The sequence below is a fragment of the Syngnathus scovelli genome, chromosome 2 (assembly GCF_024217435.2).
Source record: "Syngnathus scovelli strain Florida chromosome 2, RoL_Ssco_1.2, whole genome shotgun sequence".
Lineage (NCBI taxonomy): Eukaryota > Metazoa > Chordata > Actinopteri > Syngnathiformes > Syngnathidae > Syngnathus > Syngnathus scovelli.
In genome coordinates this window covers 18981594-19002826 of record NC_090848.1, presented here as the reverse complement: position 1 = coordinate 19002826, position 21233 = coordinate 18981594, and the positions used below count along the sequence as shown (strand labels likewise).

The 21233-nt window shown below is 39.8% G+C and overlaps 1 protein-coding gene across 3 annotated transcripts in view; it reads right to left on the bottom strand.

Moving 5' to 3' along the window:
* klhdc8b (kelch domain containing 8B) overlaps positions 1-21233 on the bottom strand; it is a 74467-nt gene that overhangs the window by 16028 nt on the left and 37206 nt on the right. For all 3 annotated transcript variants that reach the window (XR_007488238.2, XM_049753038.2, XM_049753037.2), the window contains exons 4-5: positions 12662-12826; positions 9899-10123 (exon numbers count right to left, since the gene is read on the bottom strand). Coding sequence is in view for 2 of the 3 variants with exons in the window: in XM_049753038.2 (XP_049608995.1) it covers positions 9899-10123; positions 12662-12826 (390 nt within the window). In the remaining variant the exon portion in view is untranslated. The remainder of the gene's footprint in view (positions 1-9898; positions 10124-12661; positions 12827-21233) is intronic.

Genomic DNA, 21233 nt, shown 5'->3' with positions numbered 1-21233 from the left:
CCCACTGTCATAAGCATAGCACAAACCCTGACCTATAAACACATTACAGTTGAATCCCATGAATGATTTTCTTCTTAATATGACGCGGGAGCCTCCAAGCTAATCCTCATTCAAATGCATGAGCCAACTGCAATAAAGTGTAAATAATTCCAGCCCCCTGATTCTTGCTTAGAAGCACGAGCTTGCCAAGAGAGATGACTGAAAACCCAAGTTCAGAAAGAACCAAAGTTGAGGGTTACACAAACATACAGTCATTCTCTATTTGCTTTAACATCAGCTCATCTTGTAAAGTTCTTTGATTCCTGGCTAACGTGCAGTGGGAAATTATTATCAAATTATATCCAAACTCTATCTTAAAACGGTTTTACCCAAAGCTTTATTTTCTCTCAAAACCAAGGATTATTTCTTCTGCATCCTGTTTAAGAAGGAAACTAGACACCGGTGTGAATTCAGCACTCCGAGCTGATTTCGAAGTCTTTTTATGAATCCACCCATCTCAAGGCATATACAACACAGAATAAAAATTCTGAACAATCTAAAGGAAACATTAACTGCTCTCAGTCAATGAAGTCTCTCTTTCACTTAGACATTTGAGTCATGTTTAATTCGTCACTGCACAGGCTATGTGGTTTTGTCGCATAGTAAGCTGCTCCCATAACTGAAGAGTGATTGCACTGCATCCTCCTCTACCGCAGGGTGAGTGATGGCTGGTAGCCAAAGATGATGTGGCTTTTATAGTCTAATGAAGAAAAAGATACTCAGCTGAATAAATATTCACTCTGCAGATTAATTCCTAACGAGGCACAAGTTAGTTTTTGGAATACAAAAGAACCGAGGTGTCAAACTCTAGCCGGCGGGCCAAGTATGGGCCGCAGTGTAATTATATTTGTCCTACAAAGGCAAATTGTGCATCGACTTTGTGTCAATACTATAATTGCAGATTGTCTTCACTTTTTGAAAAATAGAGATGTTTCAAGCAATTTTGATTACCGGTCATCTTTTTAAAAATTTGAACAGTTCTTACTAGTCTCTGATTTCAATACTAGTTATTCATCAGTTTGTTGTGTAGCCTATAATGTATATAATATGAGACGTTCATACATTTATTTGGGTTTGCAGTCATAATGGCACTCTGAAGGAAACTACGACTACGATGTGGCCTGCGACAAAAATGAGTTTGACACCCCTGCATCATCATTGTCAATGTCACTGTCAAGCAATCATTGTCACCACTTACCGCTTTGGTTAACAGAGAGAAAAGACATGGTTTTGCTGAATACTGGTATACTGAAGTAAGTTACTTGTTATATATAAATATGGTTCCTTGCCCAGGGAGTGGCACATTTGGAGATAAAGAATGTCAATTTTTAATACTTGGGGGCCTATTTTCCCATTTTTCAAATGTGGAAGTGGTGGGGCCAGACAGCATTTTGGCAGTTTTTGTAGACCGACGCAGTTGGGCACAGCTAGACAGAGGCTGTCTGCGCCATGTGGGCGTCAACACAGCCGACTCCAACTGTGTCCAATCAATCAAGCGGCTTCTTCCCATCCCTTTAAATAGGGCGCACCTGACTTCCAGAGAGTCTAGAGCTAGCGGAAAGTGTGAGTAGCCCCATTTCAGCACAGAGGAGACCGATTTGCTCATCTGGGAGGTCAAAGCTAACAAAACACACCCACAAAACAAGACATCCAAGGGAGGGTGAAAATATGCCAATCCACAGAGAGTAAACAGATTTAGACTTCTGAAGGTGTGACAGCAGTAGAGGGGCTATCACACTGCTCACAGTATTTAGTACCTTTGCAGTCTCTCGTCTTACTGAATTGTACAGTAATTATTACAGACAAAATGTGTAATCAGCAAAAATAAATTTGACATATAATCATAGTGCTTGCTCCAGTGAAAAGAACAACAACGAGGATGAATGCTGACAGGCATGAAAGAACCATTTTTAGCACATAGCAACAGCCTGGACTACCTTCAAGGAACCCGGGAAAGCTACCATGGATTGGAACACAAAATAAAGATTCTTTCCAACATTTTGGCACTCAGTTCATTAATTTCATTTATTTGGGATCATAAAGCTCGATTTATAATGTCACAATATTATTGTGCACATGTGAATGTGTGGGCGTGTGTACGTGGATGCTAATTATGAATGAATTGTCAATCTGTCAAGGGTTGGGCAAGATTCATTACTCCCATGACACACGTGTTATATTGACTTTTATTAATTTGCATAATTACCTATTTTTCTTACATGCAGTATAATATTAAGCACCTAGCTAGCAGGGAAGAACTTACCACTGTAAAAATCACATCAATCATAAATGTTGATTTCTTCCAATAAAATGAAATACATTTTCTTACAATGGTTTAACAGTGTAGGAAACAGACAAATGTCAATATGATTTTTTTCTAGAAATCTCTGCAAGTGTTTACATTTTGAAAAGATCACTTAATAAACATTCTTAGGATATCACAATGTTCCATCATTGGGAAGCTATTTTTATAGCAGGCCTGGTGCTAGGATAACTCCTAGACTACTATGGAGTGCTTGCAAATTTTAATACTTCTTAAATGTCACTTCTTGTTCAATAAAAGGCTTGCTGTATTTTCGTACAATTGTGATGTGCTAAAATAGATGATTTATTCATTTCTGTGCTTCTCCTTTGAGACTCAAAGCGCCAATAACTCAAGGTCATAATCACATTTTACCTTCAGCACAGTAAGTCGTATGTTTTACATGTTACTTGAATGCATTTCTATCGTTGTGATCGCTTAAAGCTTGCTGTGTGCCTGTGTGTGCGTGCGTGTGTGCGTTTTACACTGACAGACTTGCGCATTTTAGATGAGACTTATTAAAGTTCATTGACATTGCTGAACTTGTGGAACACCACAGTCATTTCATTTGTTCTATTTGGACATTTATGTCTTCGCTTACTATCCTTTCAAAGGAAAGCTGTCAACCACCATCACCCTGGTGACTTAGTATAGACATAGTAAAGCATACACACAGGCAAAAAATAAATAAACAAATCATCCTTCATCACCATCTTCACCCCCATCAGTCCCCTCGGGTCTATTTACAGCTTTATGCAACAGCATGTCCAAGCCGTGTAAAAAGCCTGTCGTTACGTATCAATCTCATCAGGCTTTGAAGTGAAAGAGTCTCAACATACTGTATCTTCAGTCGTTTACAGAAGTGTTTGTGGGTTAATAAACTAAATGATTATAAGTTTCTAGACAAACAATGCAAGGCCACTTGTTGTGAAATGAAAGTTATTGCCACCAATAACTGAGTTGAAAGACCCCTGCCAGCTGTGGCTCAGCTAGTTCTATTGGCAATCCATTAATTGCTTGACCATGGAAAAACATATTTGTTTTTCTGCTAAACATTGAAGTTTCCTTCTTCACTGTATTTGTAACCTGATGACAACCCTGCTGGCTGCGCTGAACGCCAGAGGAGAAAACATTTAAATGCAAATCACCTTGATTACATTTCAGACACAGCTAAAATGAATCTGCTCGGTAATGGGAAATGAAAGAAAGGCTGTAGCCGCCACTAAAGACCATAATCACAGTGGAATGTTCTTTCACACCAGATAATGTTTTCTCATCTGCACCCATAGTAAATCATCATACTATATTAACTACAAAACCTTGCTACTTTGTACTTTGCTTCTGACTTACTGTTGGGTATCTTAAATTGTGATTGTTGACTCACATCCAATGTTTCTTTTTCATCCGAGGCATCAAAGCCATGACCTTTTGCTACATAGCCTCCTTCACTGACCTATAGCATGCCATTTAGCAGCTGTCTGGTAATGCAAGCGTTGTCCTGGTGTCATTGTGGTTCCCCTTACAATAAGGTTATTCATTATTCAAGGTTCATCATGGGTGATAAGACCAGCCTCAACTTTTTAACTAACATCGTAATACTGCTTATACTGCAAATCCGCCAGTGTTAAGAGTTTACAAACAGTGTTTAAAACAGTTGCATCAACACCCCTCAGTAATTAAAAAAAAGCTTGTGTGACACTTTCACGTTGTTAAAATGGGGTTTCACCTGGATTCCACACCAAATGGCGTCTATTTGAAATTGAAACCATGTCCTTACATAATGACTGAAGTTAACTGGTTAGAGTCTTCAGGATCATTCTTGGAAAAACGGGTGGATTTTGCTGTTTAATTGGTATTCCACAAACATAATATTACGCAGTGTTGGGTTTATATTCATATAGACACTTGGCTGGGTGTTGGATTTCAACTCACTTTCAACTGTTACTGTACTGCTACTGTATATTATTTTTTTCAATGTGTTGTATTCACTGTCTTTGCGGTCGTCCCATTGCTATATGTGAAGTGCTTTGTTTCAGCTGCATATATTGTATATACTGTACGTTAATAGAGAACTGTTATGTCCTCTGCCAAATAGGTTCACACTTCCCGCACGACTATGGACCACACTGACTGTCTATTTTTGTGTCATTTTGTTATTAGTGTTTTCTTTCTTTTTTGCAAGGTTTGATTTGTATAAAGAGAAAGACCAATGTTTAAAAAGATGTTTCAAACATGGCATACAGTACTGAAGGATTTGCATTTCAATAGCTTCCATATTTGTATGGCTCCACTAAAGCACACCCATACGGTGTAATGTGCAAACAGGCAGCATTAAAGATAAGTTATTACAGCTTTGAGGCATAAGTATGGGCTCCCTGTCAAAGATAAGGTGAGAAAGGATTTCTTAGTTGGCGGAAGGCTATTATCCTTTCAAGCTGTGCACATTGAACCCGATTGAGGATTAAACAACAAAATTATTAATACAATAAGATCACCGCCATAAGGAAAAGGGAAGTGTGAAAGAATGTGCCCTTACTAAGATATGGCTTTATTTTCCTCATAAATTCTTAGGGATCTCTTCACGCGAGAGTAATCAAATATTTTACAGTGACATGGACACACAACACTCTCGATAGGCAACAATGAAGCTCACTTACTTACCATCTGTCTGAATATCCCCCAAACACACACTAAGAAGCAAACACAGAAGGTAGCTAAAATACAGTAATACATCCCAGTGCGATTTAATGCTGTAAGCCAACTACAAGGAGAGACATCACACCATGATCCCATTTCTAAACCTCATACTCAGCAGGGTGCATAAGAGATAACCAGATTTTTATAGACTCTGAACATTTTGTTAATCCTCACTATTTAATTTAGGAAATATTCACATGGGAAAGTTGAGCACAACAAATATTTCTTTGAGTGCTCGAAATATGTGAAAATGCCACACTTGTGATTGTTAGTGTCATTCTGGAGGGGGGAGAGTATTTAAAAAGAAAAAAAAACTTGGCTGTTGCTATTGCTATTTTCACTTTCGGTTTGTCCCACCAGGCACCGCCACAGCGAGTCTCTTGCAAAGTTCATTTACAGTTGCACTTCCCGGCACAACCTATCCATTTAGAATTTCTGCGGGCTTGGCAACAGTGGCTGGATATTGGGGCACTCGCTGCAGCAGCATGTAGCACTACACTAAATGTCCAAGATTAAAAAAAAAAATGACACAGAAAAATCTTCCAGCCAAATCAAGCATTACTGCATAAAGTCCGAACCTCCTCCGGTAACGCACGTCCTGTGGCTGCCATCTGTCTCTTTCTGGCGGCGCACAACCTGTGGATGCCATTGGACATTTCTCTAGCAGCGCACGGTGTGCAGCGAGCCTTGAACCATGTGTCGTATGTCTCATGTTGTCAGGCAAGACCTCATGCCTGGTCCCCACAACTCTATAGGGCTTCACACCACGGCGGTACGCCTAAACAGCCTGGAGGAGCTCCATGTGTTCAGTATCTTGGTCACCTTCCCTATTGTGTCTAGCATCCCACAAGCCCAACTTACTGGTCCCTATGGGCCTTGTTCTGTCTTGGATGACCTCTCCCTCGTACCTACCACCAAATACCTCCCACCATGGCCTTTTTTAGAAGCCTGGACAACATCCTTGAAGGAAGTTGGTGGTGTAACATCATTATCTGTGTTATGTTTTTCATACCACCGCCATTTCAGTTTGTTTAGTTTTCCTATCTTCTCACTCTGCTTGTTATGGCTTTGTCTCCCCGTGCTTTTGTCATCCGTGCTACCCATTATTTTTGTCATTTTTGATCCTGCTCCGGCATCCTTTTGTTTGCCTTTTAGTTCATAATAAATACTTTAAAGATTTCATTGAGCTCCAGCTTTTCTTCACTGTTTCCCTGTACTAGGCTCTAACTGCTTTTGCATCATTAAGAATGAGAAGGACCTCAAAAGGTGACACATCATAGTTATGTGCAATACAATCCTGCCATAACTAGATTTACAGTTTCATAGTTATATTATTTAATAAATAGACTTCTAATGAATAAAAATTAAAAAATATACTTATTAGCATATTTATCCAAATTTCCCAATTATATTAAATGAAGGTAAATAGAATGTCTTCTGTAATTTTAGTTATTGTCGAGTAAAGCCGGCCACACAGGGGAGCGAACTATCCGTATCATGCACTTGGTAGAAGGTGAATAGCATTGCAACAGCAGAAGAGTTTAGAGACAATCAAAATGCCAAGTTAATTGACATGACCATTCAAAAGAAACATTGGATTTATGGGTAACAAGCAAGATCAACCCATAGCAATACTGTTGCCCACAGCCTCTCAAATATAGCTGGATGTTTGATCATTATATTAAAACCTGATGACAAGATTGAAAAAAAAAAATGCCCCTTTATTGTTACCAAAACATCTTAAGCCACCAGCTTTCCTTTCTTCCCTCCATTTGCTATTTTTATATTGTCAAATGTCGTGGCAGCGACCAGGGCAAACCCTTTTTATCTTGAAAAATCATGCAATATTGTTCGTGTTTCAATAAACAATGAAGGTGACACTTCAAAACTTTGGTTCCTGATAAAAATGCCTTTTGAGGCTGGTTGGTAGGTATGCAAGGGTCAGTAATTTGCTTTCAATTGTCCAGTTCCATCTAATTCAGCTCAGTATATGCGGGTGGCTTTTTTCTCTCATAAGCCTTTGAGCATTGAGTCACCCACATGCTCAGCTCTGAAAATCTTTCTTTTTTGAATAGCTATGATGTCAGCTAGTTGCTTGAGCTTGTCCCCAGCGGTAACAATGCACAGCTGATGAAACCTCGCCACAAGCTTTCCAGTCTGTCAGGAGCCTTGAAGATAAAGCCGGTGATTAATAATTCAACAGAATACACTATGTAATATTTCTGATCTGTTAGTTACAATGCTATTTACGTTCGTCATATTCTCCATGAATGTATACAAATAAGATCAACAAGCTATGCAGTGTAGTCAGGGGGGAAAAAAAACACAGATACGGATGTTTCTGCAGGGAATTCACGAGTTTACGTGATAAGCACAAAGGCACACATTTTGATACATATGCCCACACATCATAATGTGTGTAGGCCTGTTCTAAATTTACCTCCATTTGTTATTCATGCACATAATCACTTGAAGTATCATTGTTACATTGGAGGTGGGGTTTCAACAAGTATTGAAATAAAGCTTTTTAATCTGTTGACACGGTCTGCAAACTGGCAAACTTCCTGGGTTGTTAAATTAACGTTAAAAGCACAAAGAGGTTTTATCCTCTGCTGCACAGTAGATAAAATGGCATGTGAGATATCAAACCTGGATTCTATTATCTTTGCTCTTTTGTGCATTTGTATGCACCATCACTGGAATTATACTCAAAACAATACAAAAATTGTTGCTGGCAGTGTTTAGCTTTTCAGACAATAGCTTATAGTTACTGCACTAAAGTGTCCAGACATGTTGAAGGGGTCTTTGCTGTATATTTTTGGGATTGGATAGGGCAAATAACACATTATTGTCCTAAATTAATGTAGGGAAAAAAATGGGTACACTGCTCCTGCAAAGATAACTGTTTGTGCTCAACAAGTAGTTTGCTTGGCTACAGATGACACAGTCAAAACCCAAATTGAGGTCTTTAGCGTTCCTCAGTTACAACCCAAAGAGAAGACAATTTCTTGAAAAGTTAGTGTATCTCTTTTTGCATTCCGGCAACTAGGTTTCAGTTGCCAGACTGTTTGAATAGCACAATGAGCTATTAGAACTCAATTTAGAGTTATATGTGACATGTATGTATATAGAGTGTGGACAGGGTTAGTTAAGGGAGCAGTGTGATGAAGTTTCTCTCTCTTTTTTTTTTTTAATGTAGCCCAGCTAATTAGCAACAAACAGAAATTAAATAGTAAGGAAAATGTTATAGTTACAAGTGAGCAAATTTCTGACTAATTTACTGGTATATTATTACTATAAATATTGATTGACAAAATGCTTTTGTAAGTAAAAGCAAGTAAAATTCCTAATTACAACTATTTCCCAGAGTCTATGGAGGAATTTGGGTCCAATATCCAAGATTGCCATCCCTTAGCCTTGCTTAATGACAAGATGCATCAAATCCTCAGCACCAGACAATCAAAAGCACACTCAAGTCAAGGTGATGCAAGTGCTCAAAGCAACTCTGAGTCAAAACACAGACAGCTTCTACTTCGCAATCCTGCGACATGTCTTTTGAAGAACCGTCATGCTTGGGAGAATTTCAAAATCTAACGCAGATAAGACCTTTTCTTCCTATCTGCATCACTATCACCTCTGATGCGCTCTGACTCACTAATGCCTAATCTACCTTCATTTGGATAGGATTATGAACACTGAGCAGATCGTGTTCTTATTTAGGTTTATATGCTCTAGGCTCCAGGCTGCTATTTGATGACTGTGAGAGTTTCTTTTCTGTTATGTTAGCAAAAACTAGAATACCTTAAATGATCAAAGATACCATTGCAAATTCTGTCCTGCGCAAATAATACAATTGTAGCTTGTGTTCTCATGACAGATTTGTACAATAGGTAAGCAATTAAAATGTCAATTTGTTGCATCAAGGCTCCTCTGCAAAGCCAATAAAAAAGTGACTTGCACTGCAAAGCACTGCAAATACATACATTCTAGTCCATGAAAATGATCATTTTGGACAGAAGGATCTCACATGATTTCACACATTAATGAAATCTCAAAGAAGCTTCTCATCTCTCAGTTGAGTTCTAAAAAAATGTTTGGGAATTTATCAGACTGTGCTGTACCATAGTGGGCGCTGAGGTGGACTGGGGGCCTTTTCTTTTACCCTCCTCAGGCACGCCTGTCAATTTGGTGGCTGAAAGTAGAAAAAAATTGGGCCTGCTGTAAGGAGGTCTATTTTGTGGTGGAGGTGGTATAATGCAATTTGGGTGAATTTGATCGTGGTGCAGGCACATTCTGCTTCACAGATGTGTGTTGGATTTGATCACATTTTAAAAATACGACAACAGTGTGAATCATTATAGAAATCAGCCTCTTTGGCTGCGGCACAGCTTTGGGGCTGGGTGAGGGGTCATACACAGACACGAGGGATCGGGTTGGAATGTGGCCTCCATGTGCCCACTTTGTAGAGGTGATCTGTGATCGCCCTATCCATCTGCCATCATCCCCCTTATAAGCATATTTTCATCTTCTGCATGGACTCAAACAATTCTTTTTAAGTTTCCACTTCTCCATTGGTCAGGAGGCTAGTCAGCTGTGTTCATGCCCACAACAGCGCAAACACCCATTTTTCACTGCGCAGGTGTACAAAAATACTAAAATCAAGAAACCGCCACCCATGCATACAATTCGACCATGCTTTGTACTACACTTGTGATGGGTGCGAAATAAAGCCCTAAGGTTTAAACGTAGGACTCATTTTTATCACAAACACACAAACAGTATAAAATTTAATATCCTACATCCAACCCTGTCAGAAAGGCAAATAGTGTGCCTTCATTCTTAAAGTGTTGGTCCACTTACTTTGATCCAGATCATACTCCTCCATGGTGCTGACAAAGTGAGGTCTGGAGTAGAAGTTGTGCGGTCCCGGCTGCTGAAGCCCCCCCAGGCTGAAGAGGCTTCGCTCATTTGTTACGCAGCAGGAAAAAGCCCTTCGGCTCGGTATGCAGGGGTAGCGTGTCCAGCTCTTCATTTCCAGGTCGAATGCCTCTAGCGCTGTCACTGGCATCTTTCCTTGACGACCACCTGGGAATATCAAGGAATATCAAGGAAAGCTTACTTCAAGGCTGGGATGCACAAAATTTTAATTTCTTGTAAAAAAATATACGATGGATGAGTCACACTAAATATGATGGCGCACTAATCTTTTGGGAATTAATCATATGGAATTTAATGCATGTAACATTTGTATCAACTTCAAAACAGGTGGTTAATTTAATGTCGATCCAATTAGTTTACAGCCATGATAGTTGACATATGAATTGACAGTCAAAATTGACCATTTTCAATGAAAAACTAACGATCCATGCATTTTCTATACTGCCCATCGTCATTAGGTGCGCTGGAGCCAGTCCCAGCTGGCTCCCAGGCAAGAAGCGGAGTGCAACGTGGACAGCTGGTGGGTCAATCAAAAACAAATTCATTGTAGTAAATATAGCAATACCATAGAAAGGAAACACAAGTGACAGCCCCCAGGCTGGCGGTTTTTGAAGTGCTATGAAAAGGTAGAAAAGGCAAACTTGGCTGAGGATTTTTTAACACCACTAGCAGAATGCAAATGCTAAAAAAAACAATGTTCACTTCTTTTAGTAACAGGACATCTCACATAACCACAAATAAATATATTTGACTATGAATCTGTCTTTTATGGAACGGTAAACAAATTCACCACTGAATACTATTTGGAAGATAATCAGCATGTCGTGTTCCACACCCATCTTGCACTGTTTAAGTCTATTTGGCACTTACAGTACAGCAAAGTGAAATGACAACGTCATCGGGAAGTAATTCAATTGGACAGAACACAAGAAAAGACAGTTTGCTCCCCTCAGGTTTTCTTGTACCCATCTTTTGCGTGTTGACAGAGAACAAAAAGGCTGTGTAATAAAAGGGAGAAGAGCTAAGAGGAGTTCAAAGTCATACAAACATGCAAAGTAATGATAGAAAGAACAGAGAAGGGAGAGCCTGTGAATGAAAGACTGATACTTATCAGCTAGAAAAGGAAAAGATTGACTGCAAAAAGTGAGACGAGGGGGAAGGATTACAGTCAAAGACATGATAGACTAATACCTCAAGATTACAATGGGAATGTTCCTTACAGTTGGATTGGAAATAGTCATGGCGGGTTTGATACGGTGTAATCACTGTTTCTTATACATTGCACATGAAAAAGGCGACACACTTATCCATTTTGGTTGAAGTCTATCCTGACAAAGCTGTTGCACAAGCGTGGGCATATTGCTGCTCTCCGTCAAGCGCTGCTCAACTCTTCAGAGGCCAGTCATGGTAGCAGACAATTTGAAGCACAATTGCTGACATAAGCGCAGCTGCATCAATCTGCTGCACGCACTTACACTACTGCGTGACAATCACTTGTCCCACGTGTACTGTGATTTAAAACTAGGGATTAGCTGAAGAAACCTGTTAGTACATCGGCACTTGACAACAAAACTCATCAATCCCACCCGAAATGAGGAATATAAAACAATATGAGTGGAAAGGAGAAGCTTTCAATTTATGGCTATAAGATCAAGGCTACAAGTGGCCAAAATGAGTTTCTTCCGCAGGGTGTCTGTGCTCTCCATTTAAGATAGTTGTGAGACAGCTTGAGGAAGTGGCTGGGTAGAAGCCAGTCTGGGCTTCCATGCTTAAGGGGCTGCTTCTGCGACCTGAGCGGAAGAGAAGGGATGGAGGACGGACAGATCTACAGACAGATGGACGGAAGCGTAGCATGACTTTTTATATACAAAATTAGAGAAACATTGTAATGCCTGAATGAGCTGAATTTTGATAGAATTGAATGGAATGATGAAAAATTAATGTTCTGCTGTGGAAATGCGGTAAATGACAAGACAAAACTGAAGTATTCACTTAACATGCAACAAGCTTTTGGTCTCTATCATCTATTTTATCGAAGTGTCAGATGCCCACTACTCCCTTAAAGACACGAGGTGAATTTTTATCCCTTGTGGGTCACCACACTGTCAAGTAAAATGTCAAGTTGAAGACAGATGTAAAATCATCAGTTTCTAAATGTACTTATAAGAACCGATCCCATACTAGTAACTTTCTACATTGTCCTTTAAATATATATAAATAGGTATATTGTGTTGTGACAAACATTACCTTGAAAAAAGTTATCCCTGTATTTTACTTGCTGACTATTTTTTACAGAATATCAATCACAGAGTAAGCAAGGAAATTGTTACAGATACTTTTTTGTGCTGATTCCGATTCAGCCCTTATTTTTTCTGAAGCTCATCAGAAATGTAATAATAATAATAATAATAATAATAATAATAATAATAATAATAATAATAATAGTTAGTAGTAGTAGTAGTAGTTGTGGTATATATTTAGTAATATTAGTGAATTGACTAATTTCAGCAAAAGGTGGACTTTTTGTGAAATGTCATAGTTATAAATTACGAAGTAAAATCCGTATTGCGCAAACAAGGAAAAAAAATAAAAAACTTGATGAGTTCTATAAAAAAAAAAGTAGACATTTTTGGAATCAGTTTCAAGAATACATTTAAGGAGAGGCGTTACAGAGAAAGTTCCTACCCATGATGTAGATTTTGTTTCCTTTTACAAAGGGGATAGCTCCATATCGCGGTGTCGGCATTGAGGTCAGCGGCTGCCATTGATCCTTTTCTGCCTCATAAACTCTCACCAGGGCCTGCGGTGTGATGTCTGCCCCCATTCCCCCCAATGCGTACACCTTGCCATCTGCAGGGAAACAGAAATAAAGGGCAGTGATTTGTAAAAATTTCGAGTGAGAAAGTAACGCATCATGGAGAAATGAAACACCAATGTTTTTAATCAATAGGAATAACTGCTAAAACAGAGGCTGCCATCAATGAAACCAAAACTACGAAATGCATTCACAACTTCCTCCCTATGATCACATTTCTTTTTGTCGGTTGGTTATCATTTGATTGCCTATGCTTTGCTTTTACGTAAGTGAAGAAGTTGAATAAGTGTTTCTTGTCTTTTACACAAGTAACAAAGCAAGTACTTTTTTCCACTAACTCACGGCAGTTTTCTCCCATATGATAATAAATATAGTTAAAAGGCCACTAATAACATGAGCAAAACTTGTTTTGGTTTTCTTACTTATCAATAGTGTTCATGTACAGAACAGAAACTTTAGTAGTCAAGTATAAATTCTTCTGGCCACCCATGGCTATAATCCATGTCATATCCGGTACTGCGCTTATGACTCATTACCTTATTTCTAGCATAGATGATTAGGGATACTAGGGAAACGTAAAAATGCTCCAGTACTGCAGTGTCAGTAATCATTAAGACTTAAATAGGAGAGCCAAATGCTGAGTGAGTAAATCTGGTAAGCCTGTTGAAGAAATGCAAGGCCGGAAAATCGAAGGGATGGACTGGAAGGAAGGGAAGATTGAGCATGGGGTGAAAAACAGGAGATTGCAGCGTTCCAGATTAGCGGTCCATTAGTGTTTGGAGAGTTGTGACTGCCCAACTGCGAGAAAGAGAGTCACTGAGGGACAGCGGGGATGGCTGCTCAGTCACGCAAACGGATGACACAACCACCAAGCTGTGGTTCAAGCTGTGAAAAATTCAACACTAATAAATCTGTCACTCACCATGGGTGCAATCACCCCAAAAATGTGCATTTACAACTGAACAGTCTCTCCCCACTGTAAGACAATAAAATAAACAGCTCACTTTGTTTCATGGCACTCTCGACATGGAAAGGATGCTTGCATGTGATGCAAGCTAGGAATTGAAGAAACTGCCATTCTCTGTTCAGAGAACCTTTTAGAGACTTTTTGTTTATTACCCTAAGTAAAACAAGTCCAGAAACAAAAACTGGTCATGAAAGACTACAAGGCTCTATTTTTTAGACAGTGCATCTGCGTCAGAGCACAAATGCTGACAGATCCTGATTTTTGTGCAAGTGTAAAGCATTTCCCGATTTGGCAGACCATTTGACGCCAAGCTGGGTGTGCCCCTTTGGAGATTTGCCTGGCAGAGTGACAGTTTGGTGGCAGAAAGTCAATCTAAATTTTAGTCAGATCACGTCTATGTCTGCAAGGTAAAAAGCTGGTCTAGCAATTTGTATTATTTCTATCGGGGTGATGGCAAACAGATATTCCATCCATCCATCCATTCTCTATACCGCTTGTCTCCACGGGGGTCGCAGACGTGCTGGAGCCTGTCCCAACAGTCATCGGGCAGTAGGCGGGGGACAATCGCAGGGCACACAGAGACGAACAACCATCCACACTTGCACTCACACCTAGGGGCAATTTGAAGTGCTCAATTGGCCTACCAAGCATGTTTTTGGGATGTGGGAGGATACCGGGGTGGCCGGAAAAAAACTACGCGGGCACGGGGAGAACATGCAAACTCCTCACAGGGACGGCCAGAGGTTGAATCGAACCCACACCCTCCTAACTGTGAGGGTTAGGCTCGGTTGGGCAATGGTTAGCACGTCCGCATACAGATATTGACATTATATATTATTATTACTATCATTTCAATTATTATAATAAGTAGTACAGTTGTAGCCATCCACCTATTCTCTGTGCCACGTTTTCTTTGCTTTTCGAGTGCTGGAGCCGATCCCAGCTGACTTTTGGCAAGAGATGGCTTGCACGCTGAACATCAGATGCAGGGCACAAATAAGTTGCAAAAAAATAAACCATTCACATTCACAGCCATGCCTATGGACAATGGTGTAAAGTCATGATGGTCCTCTATGGGCAACTGTAACTTTCACGTGGCCTGCGACAAAAGATAAGTTTGACACCCTGACCTAGAGGTTCCACGATACTGTATAATAATGTTTTGTCAAGTTCGCCGACGATACCACTGTGGTCGGTCTCATCTCCAATGGCGATGAGGTAGCCTACAGAGAGGAGGTCCTGGAGCTGGTCGACTGGTGCTCAGAGAACAATCTCGCTCTGAACACCAAGAAGACCAACGAGATCATCATAGACTTCAGAAGGCACAGCCCTGAGCCAACTCCCCTCTTCATCAACGGCGAGCAGGTGGAGAGGGTCCACAGCACCAAGTACCTGGGCGTCCACATCTCTGACCGGATCTCCTGGTCAGAGAACATCACCACCATCGTCAAGAAGGCTCAGCAGCGGTTACACTTCCTGAGAGTCCTCAGGAGGTACAACCTCAACACCGACCTGTTGCTGACCTTCTACCGATCTTCCATTGAGAGTCTACTGACCCACTGCATCGTAGTATGGTTCGGCAGTTCCACCGCCGCTGACAGGGAGAAGCTGCAGAGAGTGGTGAAGGCAGCTCAGAGGATCATTGGCCGCCCTCTCCCCTCCCTTATGGACTTCTACACTACCCGTTGCCTCAGCAGGGCTAAGGCCATCTCAGCGGACAGCTCCCACCCTGGCTCCGCCCTGTTTGACCTGTTGCCCTCTGGAAGACGCTACAGGCAAATGAAGACCAGGACAAACAGACTCAAAAACAGTTTCTTTCCCCAAGCCATAGCCGCCCTCAACTCCAGCCGACACTGATGACACTTTCCTCCTGCACTACTACTGCACTTTGTCCGCACTACTGTTTCCGATTATTCATCTACTTTTCTATTAGTAGTCGTTTACTTGACTATGTTACTTGTATCTACCTCATGCACTGGATGGAGGTCTCCAATTTCATTGTACTGTGTAGAATGACAATAAAGGTTTTCTGATTTCTGATTATATTAGACTATTAGAATTATCTTATTAGTATAATCTAACAACACTGAATTATTACATTTGAATTATCAACAAATGAAAATGCCTGACATTCAAACTGCCACAGTTATCCGCATATAAGTCTCAGTAAGTCTGTGTGTGTGTGTGTGTCCGCTCCTGTTCTGGTCCAGCCTTGGTTTAATCATGTGCAATCTTCTCTAATTAAGCAAAGCGGGCTCTATTCTTTGCCCATCACCCAGGGAGTCACCATGGTAACCGTAGCGTAACCTACAGACTTATTATGGTGTGGCTGTTTGACGTCAGTGCCTGGCGACCAAATGCGTTATCACCAAGAGGCAGACCAGTGAGTCATAGCAAAGTGTACATGTGAAGCTTTCTATTTTGTGATGTTGCTTCGTCTCCAACGCTGCACTTGAGACGACTCGATCCGATGCTTTGATCCCTCCACATCTTTCATCAATGGCATCCCACTATTGTCTTTTCGCACCCTCCATCATCTCCTTTCGGCTATTTAAAACTCCACTTTGATGCCAGTTTTCCCCATTCTTTGCTTAATTGACCGCGTCGTTTGTCCTTTTCTCACCCTACCGTGTCTATACTTTTATTTTCTTATTTCATTTTCCCACTCTTATCTGAAGGGGGGGGTTATGGAAAGAAAAACACACCTCTTACATTGTATATAATTATTGCAGCGGTTTTGGAGCTAGCACAGAAAACAAGAAATGACAGAAAATAACAAATTGCTATAGAACAGGTGTTGAGTTACAGTTGCCCGGCAAGAAAATGAGGTGTCATTCAATGCAGTTGTTCCATCCATCTGTTCATTATCTAAACCACCTTATGCTCTCAAGGGTCACGGGTGTACTGGCGCCTACCTCAGCGGGGTACACCTTGAACTGGTTTGCCAGACAATCACAGGGCACACTCACAATCACACCTATGGGCAATTTGGAGCGGTCAATGGGCCTACCATGCATCGTGTTCCCATGATGTGACTGATGTTTACCATGAGAAAATAGATTCTTGTAGGACTTAATAAGCAAACACTGTAATTTTGTAAAAAGATCTTCCTTTACATACATTTGAATGCATCATTTTACAGAAAAAGATCTAAGCTTAAAATGGTACAATGAGTTTCATTTCAGTTACATGTCAAAAAATGATAAGCATAACAGCTGCAGAAGAAGACAAGGGTGAAACGCGAGTTCATGTTATACATATATTAAAAATAAAGAGAAGACAGAACTGTTAATTAGTTTAGCATAAAAGGATGATGGCTGCCTTTAAGCTTAACAAACATTTGTATCTTGTTAAAAAAACAGATGGCAGGTTATATTTAATATAATATAAAATTAAATATATAAGTTATATTTACTGTAAATGATAAAACTGCAGGTGAATTCCCACAGTTTGATATACCAGCACTCATCCGTATGATTTGTCAATAGGTAATCAATAAAGACCCCTATAGTGCCCTTGAAGGACGGTGAGACGGGCATGGGAGCGTAACAGCTTTCACCTTTTGGAGGATCAATTCTCCTCAGCACATGAAGACAAAAAACATTTTCTCGTCATTTTGTCCGTCTGGCGTCCTTCTATTTTGTGCTTTGTTGGCAATTGGATGGCGCCACAGGAAAGACTTACCAAATCTGGATTAGTGTGACGGGATGGGGTTAAATGTAGTCACCATATTGTTTGTCCTCTTTACCGAACCTCGATAATAGTCTTGTCCAATCCTCCACTGTGACATGAATAAGGGCCAATGTGAATTTATTGACTTCACCGAAAGTGGATGTGAAGGAGAGAGAGAATTAAATAGCAGGATGAAAGCAGTGAATTTATCACTGAAAGCAGCTTCCTTCCACCTACTTAATGAAGACAACAAAATCCTATTTGGCCGTCGATTGTACGGGGACCGTCGTGCTAAACGTCACTTATGTTATTTGCTGGCATGTTCAATTGATAAAAGGTAATCTACCGCATTGTATCCTTATCGAAAGCAATAGGAGACTGCGGCCGAGGCTTAAACATTTGTCACCTTAATTCAATAAGGGAGTTTCATGAGGGAACTAAATGTAATAACATGAACACGATAAATTACAAGTTAATCTAAAGATTTTTCACAGCTATGTAACCACCTAGGCATGTTAAATGGGGTTTAAATTGCTTCCACATTCAGCCCCTGACCCTGCCTGCAGACGTCACTAATTTCCTTTACCAAGGATTCAATTTATTTTGTTTGTCTCATCCTGTGCGTGTCACATTATAATTGAATTCCTTTAGTGTCATGGACAGACAAAGAGTGCAATGCTGAATATGTGAACGTCTACCAAAAAGCTATATTTTGTATCTTGACATTAAAATGCTAATTTCCTAGTTAATTATTTCAAAACATAATTTAAATTAATTTAATAAAAAAATACAAATGGTCTTTTTTTCCAATTATTAATAGAAATTATTTTAACCTCTGAATGTTTTTTAATGGTTATGCATTTTTACTTATTGTACAAAATTGGATTAAACACAGAAGTAGTTAGTTTCATTCCCCCTTAGAAAAAACAATGTTTCAAATTTGTTCCTGATCTCATTTCTGTCAGTGTGAGCTTGAACTACGCTTGCATTACCGACAATATTTCCAAGCACAAAAACTTCTCTCACTTAATACTTTGGGAAGATCCCAGCAGTAAACTCGTGTGCCATTTCTTATCTCTTGGCCAGTGTGAAAATGTCATCTGCCCAGATAAACACAAAGCTATGACTGGCCATATTAAACTTGAGTCTGCTAATAGGAACATTCTGTATAAATGAAGGCAAAAAAATAACAGCAAAAGAAAGGTACATGTTATCAGACTTTACTTTGGATTTAGTTTGTGACACCACAGTAAGTCCATTTTAATACCTTTCACTGCGCCCGTAAAAGAAACAATAGTTTTAAGAAGCAATCACTAAGATAGATACTGTACATCCATAAATCATCTGTATTCAAGTACCCTTCAATCTTTACATGACAAGTTGATTACATGATGACCAATCGCTGTATACTGTAATACAATCACCATCCAAGTGGCCACAAATTCACCCTCTATCAGATAAAAGCTACTTTTACCAATTATGCCTTACAAATGCAATGGCAGGATGCCATGTGGCTTTACAGTACTAATTGTTATGTTAAACTGTACACCCCAGTCTTGTCAAATCGCCGAGGGCAGGTCTGGCCCATTAGTTCAAAATTGAATGAGACAGGAACCAAGTGGGCTCATTTAGAGTGCTTGTTTGTTTTAAGACTGCACACACAGTGGCCATTTTTGTTCCCATTTATTATGGAGTCTGGTATCAAGTCTGCAAACTATGTGCTCTTTCACTAAGCGGAACTTGTACCACAAGGATGACTCCACAAATTGCATCTGACAGAACAAAACACAGATATCCTCAAAGAATGCTCTTCTTGTATCAAGAAGAAACAATACTGTATTTCTCTGTGTAATGTAAAACATTGGATATCTGTAAAATTTTGAATTGAATGTAAAATCTTATTACTCTCCTAAAAGGTCAACATGGCCAGGCGGCATTGTGATTTCTGAAATCTCAAAAACTGGATGGTAAAGCAACACTTCAGTTATCAGGCTCTTTTCTTGCGGAACCATCTTCCATGTTCACTCTGGAAGCAGCCACTCTCTCCCTACTTTGGAGTAGATGTCAAAGCTACCTTCCTGGTAGTTAATACAATATACAATACAATACAATACAATACAATACAATACAATACAATACAATACTCCAAAGAAATTGTACAACTAGAAAAAATACAAAACGTTCCTATGTAAAAGTTTTTGATGATGCAACCATATTCGCATGGCTGCTCCAACTCACTGTTTCCCTGACATGGGGAAATATGCTCAAATTAATTTTCACGTCAATGTCAATTTGCCACTTGACTAATTTCAAACTGAAGAGGCTAAATGGAGCTTGACAGGATGTTGAAGTGATTGGATGCGTATGCAACTGGTTTGTTATCTGCTGTTTTTATTCATGAGCCCTGTGTAACCAAAGCAGGAGAGAACCTGCCTATGCTCTAAGTAACACAATAACAGGTTTTATGACAACACAGAATGTGACTGGGATGATTGATGATGATGATGCTGATGATGACATACAGAGACAATAGCTTTTATGTTGTGCAGCCTTGTCATAACTTGTCATATGAAGTGCCAACATGCAAACTTGAACAGTCTTGACAGTCCCACACAGACGCATGAACGTGTACTGACAGACGCACACACACGCGCACACACACACGCGCACACACACGCGCACACACACGCGCGCAAACACACACGCACAAGCTTACTTCCTGCAGGCGCTAAAAGACAAATCATGTGCTTGACATGTTACATGTGATCATCGGGCAGTTCTTTATATAGCACAACTAATAAAGAATCACTCTTGGAAATGGCTTGTGATATTGGTAGCCCTCAAGATACTGCCTGTGTAATAATATTCAGAAACCGTTTTAGGATGAAACATAGACTTACTACAAGCCAATCAGTGTGATATATGCCTTTGCTCTTCCTGTTCACCGTGCAAGGTGTAATGGGCTGAAAACAAACAATGTATGATCATTAGCCAATGTTCTGCTGAGAATATAGAAAAGTAACAATGCTTGCACTAGTACAAAGAATACAATAGCATGCATATTAGAAACAAATGGCACTCGTACTGATTACTTCCACTATTGCAGCGCCCAAACAGCATTTGATGGTGGTGTAATTGTGGAAGGGGGTGCCACTCCAGTCCCATAGCAACAATTCTGTTTTGTTTAAACCACATTCTTGCCGAGTATTGCTCCTGAGCACAATGTAACATGGTGCATCTTCTTTGATCTTAATCGGGAGTGTTAAGTGTTTTTTTTTTTGTTTTTTTTATACAGTTCATGAGTGTTGGTTAACCACATTTAAACGTCCTCGGGATTCACTCCATTTCAGTGCATTAGAGCATCTTTGGAATGTTCTGGAACGAGAGGTTACGTCTTATAAGAGCCAATGTTAACAAATCTAAAACTGGAAGTCAAGCAAGGTTCTCAAAGTGATTACTATGTTCACCCTTGGAGGTGTCACAATGCTCATAGGTTTAACTAATAGAATGCCCAGTGAATATATTTAAACATTACTGTTCAACCAGCATTGGAGAATTTTGAATTGAAAGCCTTTTCTGTGCTACTAATTTGCATATGTTTGACAGATCTTATTCAAATGAAGAGCAATTAGTTTGACATATCTCTTCCTCCAAACTCACTACACAAGAGAGTTGTGGCTAATATGAGGCTTTAGAGATTCTTACTGTGATATTCAAGTATTTGACCTTTTCCACAATGAGATGTTTTCAGTGCTATGCGTCTAATTTCTCTTGAAGTAGGACGAAAAAAAGCCTGTATTGTT